General features: G+C 43.4%; 2 protein-coding genes across 2 annotated transcripts in view; both read left to right on the top strand.

The window, feature by feature from the left end:
* The window catches only part of CLPTM1L (CLPTM1 like), a 28,094-nt gene extending 18,307 nt beyond the window's left edge, over positions 1 to 9,787 (top strand). The window contains exons 12-17 of the mRNA XM_063326309.1: positions 186 to 268; positions 2,109 to 2,143; positions 2,447 to 2,502; positions 2,584 to 2,628; positions 5,988 to 6,103; positions 7,387 to 9,787. Of these exons, the coding sequence (XP_063182379.1) occupies positions 186 to 268; positions 2,109 to 2,143; positions 2,447 to 2,502; positions 2,584 to 2,628; positions 5,988 to 6,103; positions 7,387 to 7,471 (420 nt within the window). The 3' untranslated portion in view covers positions 7,472 to 9,787. The remainder of the gene's footprint in view (positions 1 to 185; positions 269 to 2,108; positions 2,144 to 2,446; positions 2,503 to 2,583; positions 2,629 to 5,987; positions 6,104 to 7,386) is intronic.
* Positions 9,788 to 17,472: 7,685 nt separating this feature from the next.
* Positions 17,473 to 18,690, top strand: part of TERT (telomerase reverse transcriptase) — a 32,910-nt gene continuing 31,692 nt past the window's right edge. The window contains exon 1 of the mRNA XM_063326308.1: positions 17,473 to 17,872. Coding sequence (XP_063182378.1) covers positions 17,645 to 17,872 — 228 coding nt within the window. The 5' untranslated portion in view covers positions 17,473 to 17,644. The remainder of the gene's footprint in view (positions 17,873 to 18,690) is intronic.

Genomic DNA, 18,690 nt, shown 5'->3' with positions numbered 1-18,690 from the left:
TGAACTGACCATTGGAATTTTCACCAACTTCTCTAGAACTGGAAACATACCGGAAATAATAGTAGACACTTGGAAATAGAAAACATTTTCAGGAAAAAAATTATGTGGCTGTCTGATAGTTAATGCAGTGACAAATTTGCTGTATATAAAATGTAAGCTAACAAACTATTTTCATTGTCTATTAGGCTATGAAATACTTGTCATATTTGCTCTATCCACTGTGTATTGGAGGTGCAGGTTACTCCTTGCTGAATGTCAAATACAAAAGGTACTGTAAATCTATAAACGATCTGATACAGAATTGAAACATTTCTCACTTTTCCCGTATTAATTAATTGGACATGATGGGCTATGGAAATCAGTTATTCTGCTTCATTCATAAGCTAGGAACAGGAAACCTCCTTGTTCTCTATGATCTAAAGCTGAAAAGTCTAGCTGGTTTTCTACCATCCTGTAAGCTACAGGCTGTTGTATTTAGCAAGTAACCTGATAGCACTGTAGTATAGAATTCAGTAGTTTACATACGTGAGTAGGCTGTGAATCAGAAGTGGAAGAAGAAAGCTGCCATTGATGTTCAGAGGACTGATAAGGTAACAGGAGAGATGAGAGGAATTCAGTGGTTAAACCTGTCCAATAACAGAGAGAAGCAAAAACTGTCCCAAAATGACTTGCTCTGACCAAGAGGTTCCTCTGTTCCTAAATATGATAGCTAGGATGGCAAGCAAGCAAAAGCATTTTTAAGAAAAGTCTCTGTATTCCTTCCCTTATGGGCCGACAGCAACATATTGATAACTTCAGCAGGAGCTGAAGACTCGATGTTTCATGAAAGGGTGAAACTCAAAATAATGACTTTCACTCAAAATAATACAGCTAGTTCATTTTGTATCGGAGAGATGCAAGCAAGTGTGCAGCCATCAGACCGTGTTGTGGGAAAAAAATCTGCGAACGCAAGTGTGATGGCCACGTAGACATATTTTTTAATAGTCTTTAGGCCCGAAGGGATGGGAGGGAGAGCAAGCAATAGCTTAACATAACATCAAAAAGACCTGCTGTTGCTGTATGTGTGGGCTGTAGCACTTTTACTAGAAACTGGGGCAATTTCTGGGCTATTAGAAAAATAATTTTTTTTTAAAAGGTTCTTGTCTTAGTAAGGAGCTAACAAATACGTAGCATTTAAAAATTCTGCTTTTCTCACAAAATTCTTAAATTCATTCAGTACTGCAAAATATTATATGCCAGGTGTTCCTAAGCTGTAGCTAAAGAACATGAAAACCAATTGATATCATGGAATTTTTTTCATTGTTAAATCTATTTGTAAGGAAATGTGATGGAACAAGTAATCTTAACAGAGGATTATCCTTTAATCTTTCAGGCCTTTTCTGATGCATTTTTTAGATGCTTGTGGATTAGCAAAATGCCGCTACAGCTGTAGCGTTACTGTTAACAAGTCACTAACACGGCCTTGCAAGTTTAATTTTACATGATGTAACCTGAGCATCACAATTGCTAGCTGTTCTTACTGTCACAAGCAGAAATATGGAATTTGACCAGTATCTGTAACACTACTGTTACGTGCCTAAGATTGTGCTCCATTGAATGTCTGGAAGGATTTTTGAGATCTAAGGAGGGAAAAATGTAGGTTCCTTATGTTTACCTTTTTTCTTTTTTAATTGCCTACTGTAGTGGTTTGCACTGAATGGTATTTGTTGTTTGAAATTTGATAAGTCCTCACAGTGCTGCATTAAATGTCTCTCTAATATTTAGAATAAAAAGTTACCTTTTACAAGCCTTAATAGAGTCAGGGTTAAACGTGCAGTATTATCTGATGTGATTTTGAGTGCAGATGTCTTAGAACATTCTGAAAAAGTATAAAAGCAGTTGATAAAGCTCTCCAAAATCTTGTTGGATGCACTGATAAACATCCTTTGCTTCAACTGTTAGCACCTTCTCTGGAGCCCTTCCGAATCAAAGGAAGTGTGAGGTATTTAGTTCTTGTGTAAAGTAATCGCCGTCCCTTGGATCAGTCAGCATGCAGACATGTAGAGGATTACAGGTATATATTTTTGGCTGAGGTGAAACAACAACTGGACCTTCTTCTTTGTTTGTAGCTGGTACTCCTGGTTGATTAACAGCTTTGTCAATGGTGAGTCCCTTCTTACGTTTTCTTTCTATTTGTATTTGTTCAAATGGAGCCCAAGACTCAAAAGTAGAACATTAACTGCTCTCAGCTGGATCAGTGTAATATAGAGCAATAACTTGACTGTAGGTTCCAAAATTACCACAGTGATGGAGAAAGGAAGAAGAGTCAACCCAAAGTGAAACGAAAGGATTAGATGCATCTTCTCTCGTTAGGAAAATTAGTGTAAATCTCTAATGGCGACAGTATAGTTGGGTGGTGTACTACGATTGTGCATTTGTCTGTAAGTTTTCCATCTTCTGTCTTCAGGAGTGTATGCTTTTGGATTCCTGTTTATGCTGCCACAGCTGTTTGTAAACTACAAGGTAAGATTGAAAAGTGAGAAAAGTCTACTTTTTTAGTCTCTTCTTCCAGAATATATTACAGATTGTTATTTTTAATCCTAGATGAAATCTGTTGCACACTTACCGTGGAAGGCTTTCACATACAAAGTAAGTAAAGCTCTAATTTAAAGATTAGTGCAGTCATTTTGGAAATAAGTTTCTGTGAGAAACTACTTAGTATCTTAAAGCTGACAGTGCATTGTTTGTTTCAAGAGCTACACTGACAGTAAAACCAAATTTGGTTGCAAACGTCTTTTAAAAAAAAAAAAAAAGAAATATTGATTACCATTTTTCATAATGACTTCCATATAATGAGAATACCTGCATCCTAGGTTTGGTAATAATATTGTTTTTTCTACTGTCAGCTGTCTTACTTGGGTGCCAGTGTTGGTCCTGCAAATAAACTAATCAGTCTTGATTTAATATATTATTTTAGGAAGAGAGAGATTATATTAACAAAGGACGGTTCTCAAGAAACAGATAGGACCACTAAGAAACCGTATTTTTGGCAGGTTCCAGGAGCTACCAGACACTGGAGTAACGTACACACTGTTCTGTGCTGGGGTGGTAATTCTGAGGTTCTGGGCGGTGAAGTGACAAATGTGTGGTGGGTTGTTACATGGTGGAAAAGGGGCTGCACTGTGGTGTCGCCAATGCCTAGACTGCCTTTGTGGGAAATAATGCGATGCTGTAGCAAAGATTAACACTTGACCTTGAAGAAGGGGAAAGTGAGTATATTTCAAAATAAAGTGAGCTTAGTAAACCTTTGACACCTGCATAGCCACAAGCACCCACATGTGTGTCCAAGTGGTTTGTGTAGTATTCAGGCACCAAGATGGATGTACCTGAGTATCCCAGTCAGCATTCTTTGCACTGATACGGAGGACAAGGGACACCCGCTGTTGAGTTCCTGTGTCTCCTACATACTTCCTCATTCGACAGCTACATGCTAGTTTTGTTCTTGTACCCCTAAAGAGCCGATCGTGTTTTGTGTCCATCCTTTACCACTTCTGTGAGTCATTAGGATTTTTGTACTGTCATTTATTTTCCTGATCATTGTGTCCTGAGAAGCCCTAGATGGATGTGCTGGGATCATCAAGACCTTGATGCCATCAAGATGTGCCATGTTTTCTTCTGCTTCTGCTCATAAATGCATTCATTTATTCTTCCTTTGTGCTGACGTATTACAATTCTCCAGAACATCAGTACTTTAAAAGACACAGTGTTAAAGACTGCTCAAGACCCGGTGTCCAATTCTGAACAGATGATCTGGGACAAAAGAAATAAAATCTTAAAATTTGAAGTGCCTTCCATAGCTTTTCCATTTCTGTGAGCCTACAGCAATTGCCCAACTTTCTGCTGCCTTAATATTTTTAAGGACTCATGGGGCATCTAGGAAAACAGATTGAAGTATAGCTGATAGCAGAACAGCAACTAAACAGTGTTTGATATGGAAATACAGCCAAAAAATAAAAATAAACATCTAGTGTTTCAGACATATACTAGGCAAATCAGCATGTTTCTTAATAGAGATAAAAGGTATATTAATGAAGTAATTTCACAATTTTACGCCAGCAACAAAATAGAATAACTGAGCAGAGACATCAGCAGTCAAACAGACAACAAAGGGACAGTATTCAAGCAAGTAACTTTTAAAGCACTAGAGTTCTCTTGCTGAGTAGCCTTTTCTTACAGAGCATTTATAGTTCCCGTTAAGATGCCAGAGGCTACCCACAACAAAGGCTTGTGTGTATATAGAAAGAAGTATATGATGTTTTCCATTATCTTTAGCTTATTGGTCTTTGGAGGGGGGTAATTTACTTTTTCCTAGCAGATATTTAAAATTGCTTGCTCCATTCTGCACTTTGAAGAGTGGAAAGAATAGTCTGTGTTTTTCTCTGCAGTTGTTCTTTTAGACAGCTTTGGCTTTTTCCTTAATTTGAACCCTTCACTGTTTTAGAAGACCTTAGCAAAAATTAAGATCAGTCTGACTTACCGGTTTCTGTAGTCTTTAGGTTTCTGCTCTTTATACTTTGATGAGGAGTACCTTCAAATGAGGTAATCTCAAAAGAAAACTAGCTAGATGATTATACATTGTTAGAGGGGCTGCCTTGCTGCATTCAATCTCAGTGGTTTATGAGGTCTGCCGAAGTGCCTGAAGGATGGAACATTAAGCTTTTTCTTCCTTTCATCATTGTAGGATCACTCACTTGGGTGTTGACTTGGAAAGGCTGCCTTTTCCAACTTGCCAACTTTTTTGTTCCATGACAAACCTTATTTGCACAGACTTGAGAAGTGCCATACGTATTCTTTGATCACTTTAGATTGATGGATTTGTTTTGACTTGCCAGAAGAACCTTTCCTGTTGTAACTAATGAGAATTCCCTCTTGTTCAACACCCCCGTGTTCTGCTGATGCTTTGTTTCATCATATAAACATCTGCTCATTTTGAAGAGCGAGTCCTCCTCCGCTTAGAGAATGCATAATTTTTCCAATTCTTGTGGTATGGATTAATGTACAGCTTGCTAATCTTGAAAGGAGAAGCCGTGTTACTGACTTGGTTTGTTAACCCAACAGTGAATATTCTTTGCTGGATTTATTTCATTATGTTTTTAGTGAGTTGAAACAGTTTATTGCACCATATCATGAGCACTAGAGCTGGTGCACTCTAAGACTTGACTTCTAGTCCTCCCTGTAGGCCAGAGCCGGATACAGAGGATTTGCCCTTCTCTTTACTTTCTTTACTTTCTCTGACAAAACATTGTTGTCTTTGCATGCTCGGAGCCTGTTTGCATTGTTTTCCCAGCACATGTCTGGGAATTTAAACTTTCACACTCAGGAAAAAGTAGCGAGAAAATACTTAATTATTCCTTCAGAAATGGAACCTATAGTGTGCCTAGTTGAGCAGAAGTGGTGTAGAAAATTATGTCTCGGATTAAGGGGTGGATTATTACTTCCAGGAAAGCACTGAAAATATTTTAAAATACCTCCAAGACTGTCAAGTTAATGTTCTCAAGAGGAGTAAATTAATAAGTTTTTACACAAATTTCAAATTTCCATAGAAAATTAAAGTGAACTGGCATTTTGTAAATCTTAAATCATTTGAGTAATGAATAATTAAAAGGTTTTTTTGCAAGTTTCTTTTAAAGATTTCACTGAAGTTGAATCCATGTTTTTCCCCTCGCATGACAATACTCTCACTTACCTGAAGTAGTCCTGCATCCTTTTCACTTGTAACTATAATTGTGTGGTCTGGAGTAGGCAGTATGGTCTTCATTAAAAGAAAGCACTTTAAAGTTTGCATTAATTATTTTTCAGCATAACCCTTAAGTATTGTTTAAATGTGAAAGTAGTTTGTGTTCCTACTGAGAAATACAATTCTAGGAAGCCTGTTTCCTGTAGCTTTGTATGATAGATGACTTCCTTTCTTCACAGCCAACTGAAATATGCTTTTCTTTTATTTGTAGGCATTCAACACCTTTATTGATGATATATTTGCTTTTATCATCACTATGCCAACATCTCATAGGCTGGCATGCTTCAGAGATGATGTCGTGTTCCTGGTCTATCTTTACCAAAGATGGTATGCCGTTCTTTAATATTTATCAGAGTTTTTACAATGCTGTAGATGGTTGCAGTCTTACTGCTATAAAGAACTATGAAATAGCTTGGGGAATAGCTTCAAGCGGAATTTTTATACCATAGTACTACGTAGTATGGTCTGGATAACGGTATTTTTGTATATGCTTAGTCAAGAGAACGTTGAGAGTGATCCTGAAAAGAACAACTCTATGCAAATAAGAGGAACAAAAGCACTTTCCTGTAACTGACAGTATTCCTGGACCCTTTTTAGCATGCTAAGAGAGTAGTCAAGAAATTCCTCTTCTCACAGCACGCACGGAATTTTTGTCAGTTACCCCTTTCCCTCCCCAAAACAGCAGTCCTCCATTTCAGTAGATAATTTCACGGTTGCAAGTTACAAATAAAAATTAACCTGAAACACAAATACCTGAAGTAAGGTGAAGGAGAGCAATTCTTAAGCTTGTATTCACAAACCCTCTTAGGAGTTTTGGGCTTCTAACCCTTCCTGAGGGGCTTCGTGTCTACATGTGAGGCGTGCCTCCTGAGTTGCTCTGCAAGGCACTAGTGAAGGATGTTTTCTGATGAGGGATTGCCCTGCTCTGCTTTCCTCTTTATCTCATTTCCAAGCATGAGTTACCAGGTTCTCTTGTAAGTTCAGTATCTGGCAAGTTTCAGATTCTTTAAGTAACTAAAATCAGACGGGGAAGAAGGCTATATGCAGTAATCGTTGAAATATTGTTCATAAATGAAGCTACAGAAAGTGTATTCTTGTTCCCGAGAATAAATATTCATCTGTGGAGCAAACAAGACTTTTAAGCCTAGATCACATTAGACATACACATCCATATATTCTGGTATAATCATTAATACTAAACGTGAACTTCAGTTTTAGGTTTATATAATCACACGTAATTGTAGTAAAACAGGTCCCTTCCAAGGTATTTTTCTAGAAGTTAAGAGCTCAACAACTTCTGATGGGGGCTGGACACTGGTTTCACGTTTGGATGGTATCTTGGATTGCTTGAGAAATACTCCAGCCAAGCCTTAGGGACGCTAATACGTCTCTTTAAGAGGCCCAGTTATGAGACAACTGGTTAAGTCTTAATGGGAAGAAGCTAATGTATCTGTAGCTAATCTGTAAAACTGTTGTATTTTTTTGTCACAAAGTGGAATAGAGGATATGATGAGAAAGAAATTCACTTCTAAAATTAAGTAGCACAGAACTGCTTAATTCCTCCAGGTGGCAGACAGTGTTGTAACTAATCATTTGGCTTTTTCTGCCAGGCTTTATCCTGTGGATAAGAGCAGAGTGAATGAGTATGGAGAATCTTACGAAGAAAAGCCAAAAAAAAAAGCTCATAGAGAATAACTAAGAATTGAAGAAGATTCTGACCCTGGACTCTTACTGACTTCATGTATTATCTGGTCTTAAGGAAGGAAAAACTTATTTAATAAGAGTATTTTTAAAGCTTACGACAGAACTACACGGACAATACATCTTCTATATTGCCAAAATCTAGTTTTGATATGCTCCTATTTCAAGATCCTCTTTTGTCCTCGCAAGGTCCACATTCTGCCAGATGTCATTAAATAAACCCTGCATTTAAACTTCTCTTTGCTGAAAACCTAAGTGTCCTGACCATTGTAATAAATACCCAAATCTATGTTTTTAAGACAACTCGCTAACTGGAAGTGTGATGCCCGTACCACTAGGCTATGAAAAGAAAAAAAAAAAAAAAGCCCGTGTGTTACAGCAGAATCGAGCATTACTGCCAAACTTGAGGCTGTCAAAAATAAAATGTATAATATTGGATTATGTGCTAATTACAAATCATTCTCGTTTGATAATGGAGATAATGGCAATTCTAGAAATCATGATTAAAGTTGTAATTTGTATGTGGGCTTTTAAGTTCATCGCTTAAAACATTTTTTTGGAAATATAAGAACAGAGAGATGGGGTTAAATTCAAGTTCATGGTAGAGGGTTTCAGTTGTCTTAAACTGAAAGAAGATGTGAAAAAACCGTAACATGATTTCTTTCAATGTGTATCAAAGTTCATATAAATCCTTCTGCATTGTTGACAGACCTTCTGATTTCTTGGCATAGCAGCTATTCGTATAATGCAAATTATTGTTATGTGCTAGGAAAGTCTCTTAACACATCTTAAATTTCTCATCCTGTGGTACCCCAGTGACCTACTGGGCCAATTCTCTCATGTTTCAAAGGGAATAATTCCTTGGTCTTTCCCCTCTCCCTCCCTGCCCCGTTCTATTTATCAGATGAAGCACATGTCATTCAAGTGGAATGATTTTGCTCAAATACAATACTTCAACAAACTACCTGGAGACGGGGGGGGGGGGGGGGGGGGACACCAACCATCCTGGTGAAGAACAGGTATCTTCCTTTCACACAATTTAAAATCCATATTGCCTGAGAACAGTTCATTAAGGGAGGTATTTTGATCTGTTTCTTTCAAATAAGTAAAAACAATCAGGTTGAATTATGATACTAACATTCAAACTTCACAGCTGTATCTAGAAATCATGGTTCTAGATTTTTAAAAGCAAGTTTCTTAATTAAAAATTAAAAAAATTAAAATTTTTAATTTTTAAAATTAAAAAAAAAAAAATCCAAAATCTAGTTTCCAATTCTAGTTTTGCTTTGGTCAATAAGTTTACAAATTAACCCTAATGATTCTTAAGTTTCCTTATTAAATTGCATGCTGTTTGTGCAAGGCTATTTAACCTCAACTTGCCATTGATTGAAAATAGCAATTGAATAACCTTGAAGAACACAGATCTACTCCTGCGGTCTGTAGCCGCTTTATGAAGTGGATTTTATCCAGTTCTGATACTGCGGAAGTCTGAACATATAAATACTTGGGTCCCAAAAAGATACAGAAATGCAGAAATGTGCCTAAGTGCTTTTGTCACAATCTGTAGTCTTTCTTATCGTGAAGTCCTCCTTAGATGCTACTGGCAATGGAAAGGGCTCTTGAAGAGAATATTTAACTTACATTCATGTTAAGGTTTCTTTACGCTGTTAACTGGCGCTAAGGAGGACTGTTGATTTTAGCATTAAACGTACACAAATAAGTCTATGCAAAACCAGGGTTGCATTTGCTGTATCTTGTACCTGTTTTGAATTTGTTTGGAAGGAGCTCTTGGCTGTTAGGCAAACTCATTTGGGATTCGTATTTCATAATATTAGTTAAATGTAAGCGTGTGAAAATTTTTCCTGATATAAATAATGCATATAACAGATTCCCTTTTTGTGCCATTTCAAAACAATCAAGTTATTGGTTCTTCTAAAATAGCTTCTGAAAGTCCAGAATACCACATTTGGGTATTTCTAATGTTTCATCACTCATTTTTGTATGTAGCTGTTGAAAAATCACTCTTGCACCTTTACAAACTGTGAGTTTATTGGTCTTCTGTCTTGCATTTCTGATGACGATGACCTCATAATAGTGTATACGGTAGTCATAAAGAATATAAAATTAGAGCATTTTAAGTCTTTAAAATGAGCGAGACTTTCCTGTTCAAGTCATTGTTTTATGCATTCCATTTCCAAATAAAAGACTTGGCATACGGGATAGAGAATTACTTTTTGTTGTTGCAAAGATGGTGACAAACTACGTAAGCAGTGTAACTTTGGAGATATTAAATGAAATGTTTTAACTTTCGAGTTGTGGCAATGACGTCAGCGTAAACCAAAAATGCGGTTCAACATGCGGTTAATGCCGAAGAAAAACTTCCTGTATATAAAATTTCACTGGATGTATTGCAGCTCATGCCAGATGATCAGCATCTGTGATCTATTTCGGAGTTCAAGAGTAACTTAAAAACTTCCTCACCGCTAATGAGGTTAACTGCGGTAAGCAACTTGGTGACCATCTCGCGTTCTCATCGTCGTTAGGCTCTAATGGCTTTGGAAGTTAAAAGATCACAGTGATTTGGGGTTGGGGGTGGGGCCGTACGGTAAGATCTCAAATGATGCAGGTGGGAAGGGGCCTCAGGAGGATACCCCGTACCAGCACAGCATCTTCCCCCTGCCCTTTACGCGCTACTCAGGCTTTCCTGATATTCCCGTGTAAAACTGGCTGAGTGAATAGAATCTAGAGTTCTGAAATAAAGCCAGAAAGAGCCCAACTTTCTCAGACGCCCAACGACAGTCTCTGACTGCTTCCCTTCCTCCACGAGGAGAGGTTTGGTTCTGTATCTGTGAGGATCCATGCACTTTTCCAGCGGTGTCACATCTTTTCATCCATCCGCATTAAACGCCAGTGCTTTTTCTTAAAGATACCTGGAGCTAATCAGTTTGCTCCAGTTTTTCCTTTATGCAATTCTCCTATTTCTTACTGCTCCTTTTAGTATCAAATCCAAAAAAAATCCTTTATTGTCTTTTTTTTTCATGCTAACTCCCACCCTGAGGAGTATACCTGCATCAAAAGGAACAAAAATAGTTCCGATTCAAAAGACAAACACTTTCAACTCTGGGGAATTCTGGCTCACATCTGCCTATGTTCACTTTAAAGAATAGGGTAGCTTCTTGGGTAGCTTCTCCCCTTCTCCTCCCAGCTTTCTGTTTGGCAGCACTCTGTCCTTTTGGTCCTTGCCATATGGTACTCGTAAAACTTCTTGCAAGCCTCTTGGTTTCTGGCCCCTAATGTTCTCAGTCACCCACAGCTCCACAATCCTTATTAACTTACGATAGAGCTCTTTGATGCTTGCCTTTATGATGATTTTTTCTCCTTCTGTTCTTGCACTGATGGAGTCTTGCGCACCCGCAAGAGACTCGTGAGCTGTCTTACTCCTATTTTGGACTATGAAAAGTTCACTCTGAACATTTTTATTAGGCATTAATTGCCTCTATCAGTCTCCAGCCACAGGTTAGCCTGCGTTGAGCAGCCTAAAGCCAGGTAGATGTTTCATTGCCATGGTTCAGGTGCAGGCTCTGGTCCAGCTAACCACCTGGCCGCTGAAGCAAAAGCCTTTGAGCATAGGCTTTGGAGGCGCAGCTACGTTCTTCGCTCCATTGAGAACACCAGGCTTGGCACAGCTCCAGCTTAGTGCTGCCCAAACACTCAGTGCCTGGCTCGTGGCCAGCCAGCAGCAGCTAGCCAGCACGCTGTGACTCCCTGCTGCCCTGCAACTTCCCATCTGCATCCCTTGCAAGCTTCAGCTCAAAGAGTCGTCACAGATACCCACTTTGGACTGACTTCCACAGGATCTACTGGAGTACTCTTTTCCTCTACTTTTCCAACTAGACTTAGCAATTTACATTTCCTAGACTGAAATTCTCGTCTCTTGCTACATCTGCCGTTTAGTCTCCGCCAGAAGCAGGCCTTTCACTTGCCTAGAGCTGACCATGGGAACAGAAAGTGATAAGCAGTGATTCATTTGGTAAAACCAACAAACCCCTCAACAACTTGCTTGAGAAAGAACTGGTTAGCCTCACCCTCTCTGCCATCCCAGAAGCCGTTATAAAGATGCTGTCGTGGTTTAACCCCAGCCAGCAACCAAGCCCCACACATCACGGTGGGATGGGGGACAGAATCAGAAGAGTAAAAGTGAGAAAACTCGTATTTTGAGACAAAGATGGTTTAATAGGTAAAGCAAAAGCTGCGCACAAGCAAGCAAAGCAAAACAAGGAATTCTTTCACTGCTTCCCATCGGCAGGCAGGTGTTCAGCCATCTCCAGGAAAGCAGGGCTCCATCACGTGTAACGGTTACTTGGGAAGACAAATGCCATCACTCTGAATGCCCCCCTTCCTTCTTCTTCCCCCAGCTTTATGTACTGACCACGATGTCACATGGTATGGGTTATCCCTTTGGTGAGCTGGGGTCAGCTGTCCCAGCTGTGTGCCCTCCCGACTTCTTGTGCACCCCCAGCCCATTGCTGGCGGGGTGGCGTGAGGAGCAGAAAAAGCCCTGACTCTGTGTAGGCACTGCTCAGCAGAAACAAAAACATCCCTGTGTTATCAACACTATTTTGAGCACAAATCCAAAACACAGCCCCATCCTAGCTACTATGAAGAAACGGAATTCTATCCCAGCCAAACCCAGCACACACGGAAAATGCATTTCCCCTCAAACTCTAATAGCGAAAGGCAGCGTGAAACAGCGAGGAAAAGTCTGCCTGAGGAAGAGCAAAGTACGATGCGCTTGGGCATGGCTGGCTGTCAGCCAAGAGGCTGAGAAAAGGATCAAAGGGATCCTCCTTCCTGTGGAGGAAATGCTGGGACTGAGGGGTGAAAAGCAGCATTCAACATTAATTAAACAGAATTGAAAAGTTCAAAGTTTGACCGGCACAGGGTGTCTGACGCAGTGAAGACCACGACTCTGAGGACACAAATGTAGAAGGAGAAGGAAACGCTAAACAACTTTTTTTAAGGAGCGACAGGCAAGTAGGGAGAAGCTGAATCAAACAGAAAGGCTGGGGCTGGTGTGAGAACAGAGACACACCGTTCAGGGACCATCGCACACAGTGCGAGAGACACACAGTGGCCTGGGAGGAGCACTTCAAATGTGGAGAAGGGACCACTGCAACTCTCAGGGAGAGTCCCAATCCAGAGGACTGGGGTGGAGACACATGGGAAGAGCCAGACCCATGTAAGTCTGGTAACAGTAATAGTAGTGGTAGAAAGGGCTCGTTCCCCCACACCACTGCAAGATGAGCTCTGTAACTTAGCAAGCCGGCCAGAGAAACAAATGGCACCTCCAGTTACCAAGACCACTGTAAAGACAACCAAGGATGAAGATGCAGCCCACCAGAGAAGCGAGCAAGTCACTGTCCCAGCAGGCTGCATTCCACAAAAGAGGAAAGCTGTGATGGGTGCCCTATAAAAGGGGTTACACTGAGTGGCTGGTTAAACTGGAGGGATGTCCTTGGCTAACACCATATGACTGTATGGGTCTAGCTCAAGCAGCCACCTCGGGGTGAGATTGGGACCAAGATCAGCCACATTGGCTGAAGATCCCCCCGTCAGTGACGACTCAGACTGATGGATGTGACGGATCAATAAGGGGTCTTACTCTGACAAACTGTTCTGGGTCTAGCTGAGACAGAGTTACCTTTCTTCATAGCAGCCTGTGTGGTGCCAGGCTCTGGATCCCTAACAGTGTTGTCACCACACCAATATTTTGGCTATTGCCGACCAGTGCTTGCACAGTGTCAAGAGTTCTTTTTTCCCACCCTGCCCACCCACAGTGAGTAGGCCAGGGTGGGCAAGAATTTGGGAGGGGACACAGCTGGGACAGCTGACCTGAACTGACCAAAGGGATATCCCGTCCCATATAACCTCATCCTCAGCAAATGTAACGTTGACTCCTCCATTATGCCAGAGTTATCAATGTGTTCACTAAATCCATCCTCTATTACAGAGTTAGTCAACTTCCACAGCAGAGTCCTCAGACTTACTGCTAGGTAGTCCCCGTGATCTCCTTTGAGGTCCTTGGTGTCGTGTTACATATTTTCATAGCTTGTGATATTAAAACATTCTGGCATGATTGAGGCAGTTGTTCAGTCACTGAGTTCCTTTAAACTCACCGGTAAATACCATTTGATCATGGAGACTCACTGATTTTTTGAACGTTTTTTTCCTCTCTCTTTATTGAACAACATAATTTTTAGTATTTGAGCTTGAGACAGATCATGCTGTGTGCAACAATGTGCCACAGGACCCTCCTCACGTTCCTTATTGCCACGGTCGCCCCAAGTCTTCCTTCTCTACTTTTACATTACAGACTTCCTGGCAAGCCGTCCCACTTCTGGTGTCTGATGTTTCTTTCAGGTATGGAAAGTTATGCATCAAACTATTCCGATTTTGGTTTACTAGGTTTTTACTTTGATGCTTGAACACAGATTCAGGTTTTTGAACGACACCTTTCTTCTTCTCGTGACACTTCTCAAAACAGTCTCCTTTCAGCCTTTTCACAGGGAGCTTTAAAGAGAGAGACACATTCGCAGTAAGCTTGTGTCTTTAAATAGTCATTACTGAAGCTAAACCTAAACATAACATCTTGTTTCCTTTCACTTCACTGCTGGATTACAAAAATGGCATTTTATTTTTACCACTGCACTATTTTCATCCATTCCCAGGGTAACTCCCTTTTACAGGAGCTGGTTGTAAAGCAGGATGTGGATAAATTAGGTTTGCCTTGAAGGATAAGTTTTGTTGAGGAGAACTGTGACTTCATTATTTGTACACATCTGGGTTCCCAGTACAAGAATGACATGGATATACTGGAGTGAGCCCAGTGAACTTGCCCACTAAGGGCCACTAAGATGATTAAGGAGCTGGAGCATCTGACATATGAGGAGATGCCAAGGCAGCTGGCGTTGTTTAGACCCAGAAGAAAAGGCTCAGTGGGGATCATATCAAAGTGTATAGATAGCTGATGTAAGCAAGATGGATCCAAACTCTTCTCAATGGTATCCAGCGACAGGACAAGAGGCAGTGGGCACAAATTAAAATACAGGCAATTCCTCTTAAACATGAAAAAACTTTTTACTCTGAGGGTGATAAAACACTGGAGCAGGTCGCCCAGAAAGGTTGTGGAGTCTCCATCCTTGGGGATATTCAAAACTGATTAGACACGGCACTGAGCAATCCGCTCTAAGTGACCCTGCTTTGAGCAGGGGCTGGACTAGACACCTCCATAGATCTCTTCCAGCCTCAGCTATTCCATGACTCTGTGATTCTATTCTTTTCCTTATTCATCCTCATAAAAAATGACTTCACTCCTTTTCCATGTCACTTCATTCCCCCACTCCCTCCTGAATTCTCTCCCCAGCCCAATGGTAGACACATGGCACCTGTGAAAAGAAACAGGAGGAAAGAGTCCCCCTTAACCTGGCCGTGGCAGCCCTCCTCTCCTCCTCCACCATTGCTGTGGTCATTGCCACCAATGGTCTTGCCATCAGCAAGAAGCACAGGTAGGGACTTACTGAGGGACTTACCACCAGCTGGTAGAAAGGGTCAAGAGACCTCGTCAGAAATTCAGCCTGCAGCAACAACAACCCAGTCATCTGCGATGAGCACGTCAACCAGCTTTGAGAACTTGGATCTGTCACCACCACAGTTAGGGCCAAGTAGTTGCAACCTCACCTGCAATCAGCATGTTCTCAGCTGTGGGCACATCCTTCATGACCACCACAACCCAATTGCTTCCTTGTACACTGGTACTGGGACTGCACCTCCTAAGGAAGACCCGCTGATAGAAAGCCATAGATCAATGTCCACCTCTTCAAGGAGACCCTAAACATCAAGATCTCAGAGATGGTCCTCCTCACCTTCATGCCCTTGCTTTCTCTAGTGTCAACCCACTGGCTACTGAGGAGGACTCTATGGTGACAGTCAGGTGTCAGGTTGTCATTTTCAAGATTAGTTAACCCCTATCTCTTCCTCCTCCTCCTGTTCCTCCTCCTCCTCTTTCTTCCTGAACACATTCCTCACAGGAATGGTGAACCTTGTGTTTGCCGCATGCCTAGCTGCATTAGACATCACTGTTGGGTTCTACCTTGAGGGTGCTATCACCTTTGGAGCAATGAGGGGAAGGGAGTGTCCTTGCTGCTTTGAATAACTTCATCCCATCAGCAAATCTTGATACTTACTGTTTATTTACAGTACTTCTGGGTCATTTATGAAAGTTACACAGTGCAGACTAACGTGGAACTCTGGTGGGGATCTTCCACAGTTGAAAGAACTGACCATTTATCCCTACCTCTACTTCTTATCTTCTAACAATAATGTATCTGCAACAGCACCTTCCATTTTAGTTTTTAGTTTGTGGTTTGCTTTTTTGTTTTATTGATAACATTTTCTTGCAAAGGTTTTAGGGAACTGAAGTAGAATATATCAACCAGATTACCATAATTTTCATGCCTTCCCAACCCTTCATAGAACTCAAAGAGTTTCCTAAGGCGGGACTCCCTTTTATGGGAGCTATGTTGACTAAGCAACTTGTATTTCTCCTACCATCTACCAATCACATCTTTTGTTATTTCTACTAATTTACCTGGCATAACCATCAGACTTAGAGACCTACAGTTCCCCAGAACTCCACTGCAATCCCTTTTACAGTCTGGAATCAAGTTTGCTACTATGAAGTCTTCAGATACCAAGAAAAGTTTTGAGTGGGAGGTTACACACTGCCATAAGCGATTTGGCTTCTTCATTCATGAGTTTGATGAGAAACCCAGGACCAGCCAGTTATTTTTAGGGTTTACTCTGTTCATCACCACCATAACCTTTCCTGCAGTTGTGCTTGTTTCAGACAGACCCTCTATGGAGTCCTCAAAGGGGTTCACAGAATCATAGAGTTGCCAAGGTTGGAAGGGACCTTTCAGATCATCTAGTCCAACCATCAACCCGACTCTGACAAAAAACATCACTAAACCATATCTCCAAGCACTACGTCTACCCGTCTTTTAAATACCTCCAGGGATGGTGACACAACCACTTCCCTGGGCAACCTGTTCCAATGCTTAATAACCCTTTCAGTGTAAAAATTTTTCCTAATATCCAGTCTAAACGTCCCCTGGCACAACTTGAGGCTGTTTCCTCTTATCCTATCACCTGTTACTTGGGAGAAGAGACTGACCCCCACCTCGCTACAGCCTCCTTTCAGGGAGTTGTAGAGAGTGATAAGGTCTCCCCTCAGCCTCCTTTTCTCCAGGATGAACAACCCCGGCTCCCTCAGACCCTCCTCATAAGGCTTGTTCTCCAGACCCCTCACCAGCTCCGTTGCCCTTCTCTGGACCCGCTCCAGCACCTCAATGTCTTTTTTCTGGTGAGGGGCCCAACACTGGACACAGGACTCAAGGTGGGGCCTCACCAGTGCCGAGCACAGAGGGATGATCACTTCCCTCGTCCTACTCACCACCCTGTTCCTGATACAGGCCGGGATGCTGTTGGCCTTCTTGGCCACCTGGAATCTTGCCGGTTTCTTCCTGAGGAAATCTACCTTAATAAACCAGCAAGACTCGCTTAAAAAACTCCTTCAATACCTCCGAAACTTTCTCCCAACGCCTTTCTTGACCCACCCCAAGCACCCTGAAAACACGCCGTGTGAATTACCCACCAAAAAAAAAAAAAAAAAAAAAAAAAGACGCTCCCAAGCTGCCTGAAAATAAAAGCCCAACGCGCACCTGTGGTGGCCCACGCTGCTTCTCAGCCCCACGGACACCCCCGGCTCCCCTGGGCCCTGCCTCACCCGGCGGCTGCGGCGGAGGGAAGGAGCTCCGGAGCTGGACAGCGGCCTACCCGCGCCGCCCCGCCCCGCCCCGCCCCGCCCCGCCCCGCCCCGGCCGCCGCCCCTCCGCGGCCACGTTGGGGCCCGGCGGCGCCGGGAGGCAGCAGCCGGAGAACAATTTCGCGAGGGGCGTTTACTTACTTTTGCTTTATTTTATTTATTTAATTTTTTTTTAAAGTTCTTTTTTAAAGAGCGGCTCCCCGCTGCCCGCGGAGCTGCGCGGGTGGGGTGCGGGAGGGGAGCGCGGGGCCGCCCCACGTGGCCGCGTGCTCCCCCGCTATAACATGGCGGGCGCGGAGCCCTTCGCCGCAGTGCTGGCCGCCCTGCGCGGCTGCTATGCCGAAGCCGCGCCGCTGGAGACCTTCATCCGGCGGCTGCGGGAGAGCGGTACCGGCGAGGCGGAGGTGTTGCGGGGCGACGACGCCCCCTCCTACCGGACCTTCGTGGGGCAGTGCCTGGTGTGCGTCCCCCGCGGGGCCCGGGCCATCCCCCGGCCCTTCACTTTCCAGCAGGTAGGAGGCTGGGCGCGACTGATGGCGGCCCGGCTCGCACCTGCCTTGGGCCCGGGGGCGGCCGGAGCAGCGCAGCCTTCGCCGGGGAGCGAAGACCCCCCCACCGCCCGGCTGGCGGAGCCGGGCCTTCCCCGTCGGCTATCGGCAGCGATGAGGGGCCGGGGAGAGGGCTCCCGGCACCGCCGCCCGCCCTGGCGGGGTAGCAGGGCGCTTCCTGTCCTCCATGCCGGCGCGGGGGCGGCCGACCTCGGCCCCTCATGGCTGCCGGGCCTCCCCGCCGGGCCTCGGCTGGCGGGGAGAGGTGGGGGATCATCCCCCACCCCCTGCACCACCGCCTTCCCCTTCTGGGGGGTGGGCGAGAGAAGCCCTGGCGCCAGCGGGTGGGCGGGAGGTGACAGAGAAGGTCGTGCGTGGCAGGGGCTCCCCGAGTCTCCGCTTGCCCCATGGGGGTAGGAGTGAACGGACCACATGTGGCCGGGGAGCGACTGGAAACGAAAACCGCCGCTTTTCCCCCATGCTCTGAGAGGATAGAGAAGGGGGCGGGGGGAGAGCTGCTGGCGGGTCGGGTTGGGTCGGTGTTTAAGCAGAAGAAACTTTTTTTCGGAGAGGCAAAGGCCGCTTCGCTCCCCCAGTTACGGGGTGCACAAGCAGAGCCGTGCGACGGTAGGAAACAAACTCCGCAAGCTCGTTGAGCGGGTTTTAGAATCGTGAACCGAGCGGTTTAGTTGGAACTTTTCTGTACGTAAAAGGAAATGGAGGCCTCAAGAAAAATCAGTGTTCGTACCCTGGAGGTCAGAGCCTGCGTGAGCACGGGCAGG

This window comes from Chroicocephalus ridibundus, chromosome 2 (assembly GCF_963924245.1).
Source record: "Chroicocephalus ridibundus chromosome 2, bChrRid1.1, whole genome shotgun sequence".
In the NCBI taxonomy this organism is placed as follows: Eukaryota; Metazoa; Chordata; class Aves; order Charadriiformes; family Laridae; genus Chroicocephalus; species Chroicocephalus ridibundus.
Note: the sequence above shows the minus strand (reverse complement) of the source record. Positions and strands in the feature narration are given on the sequence as shown.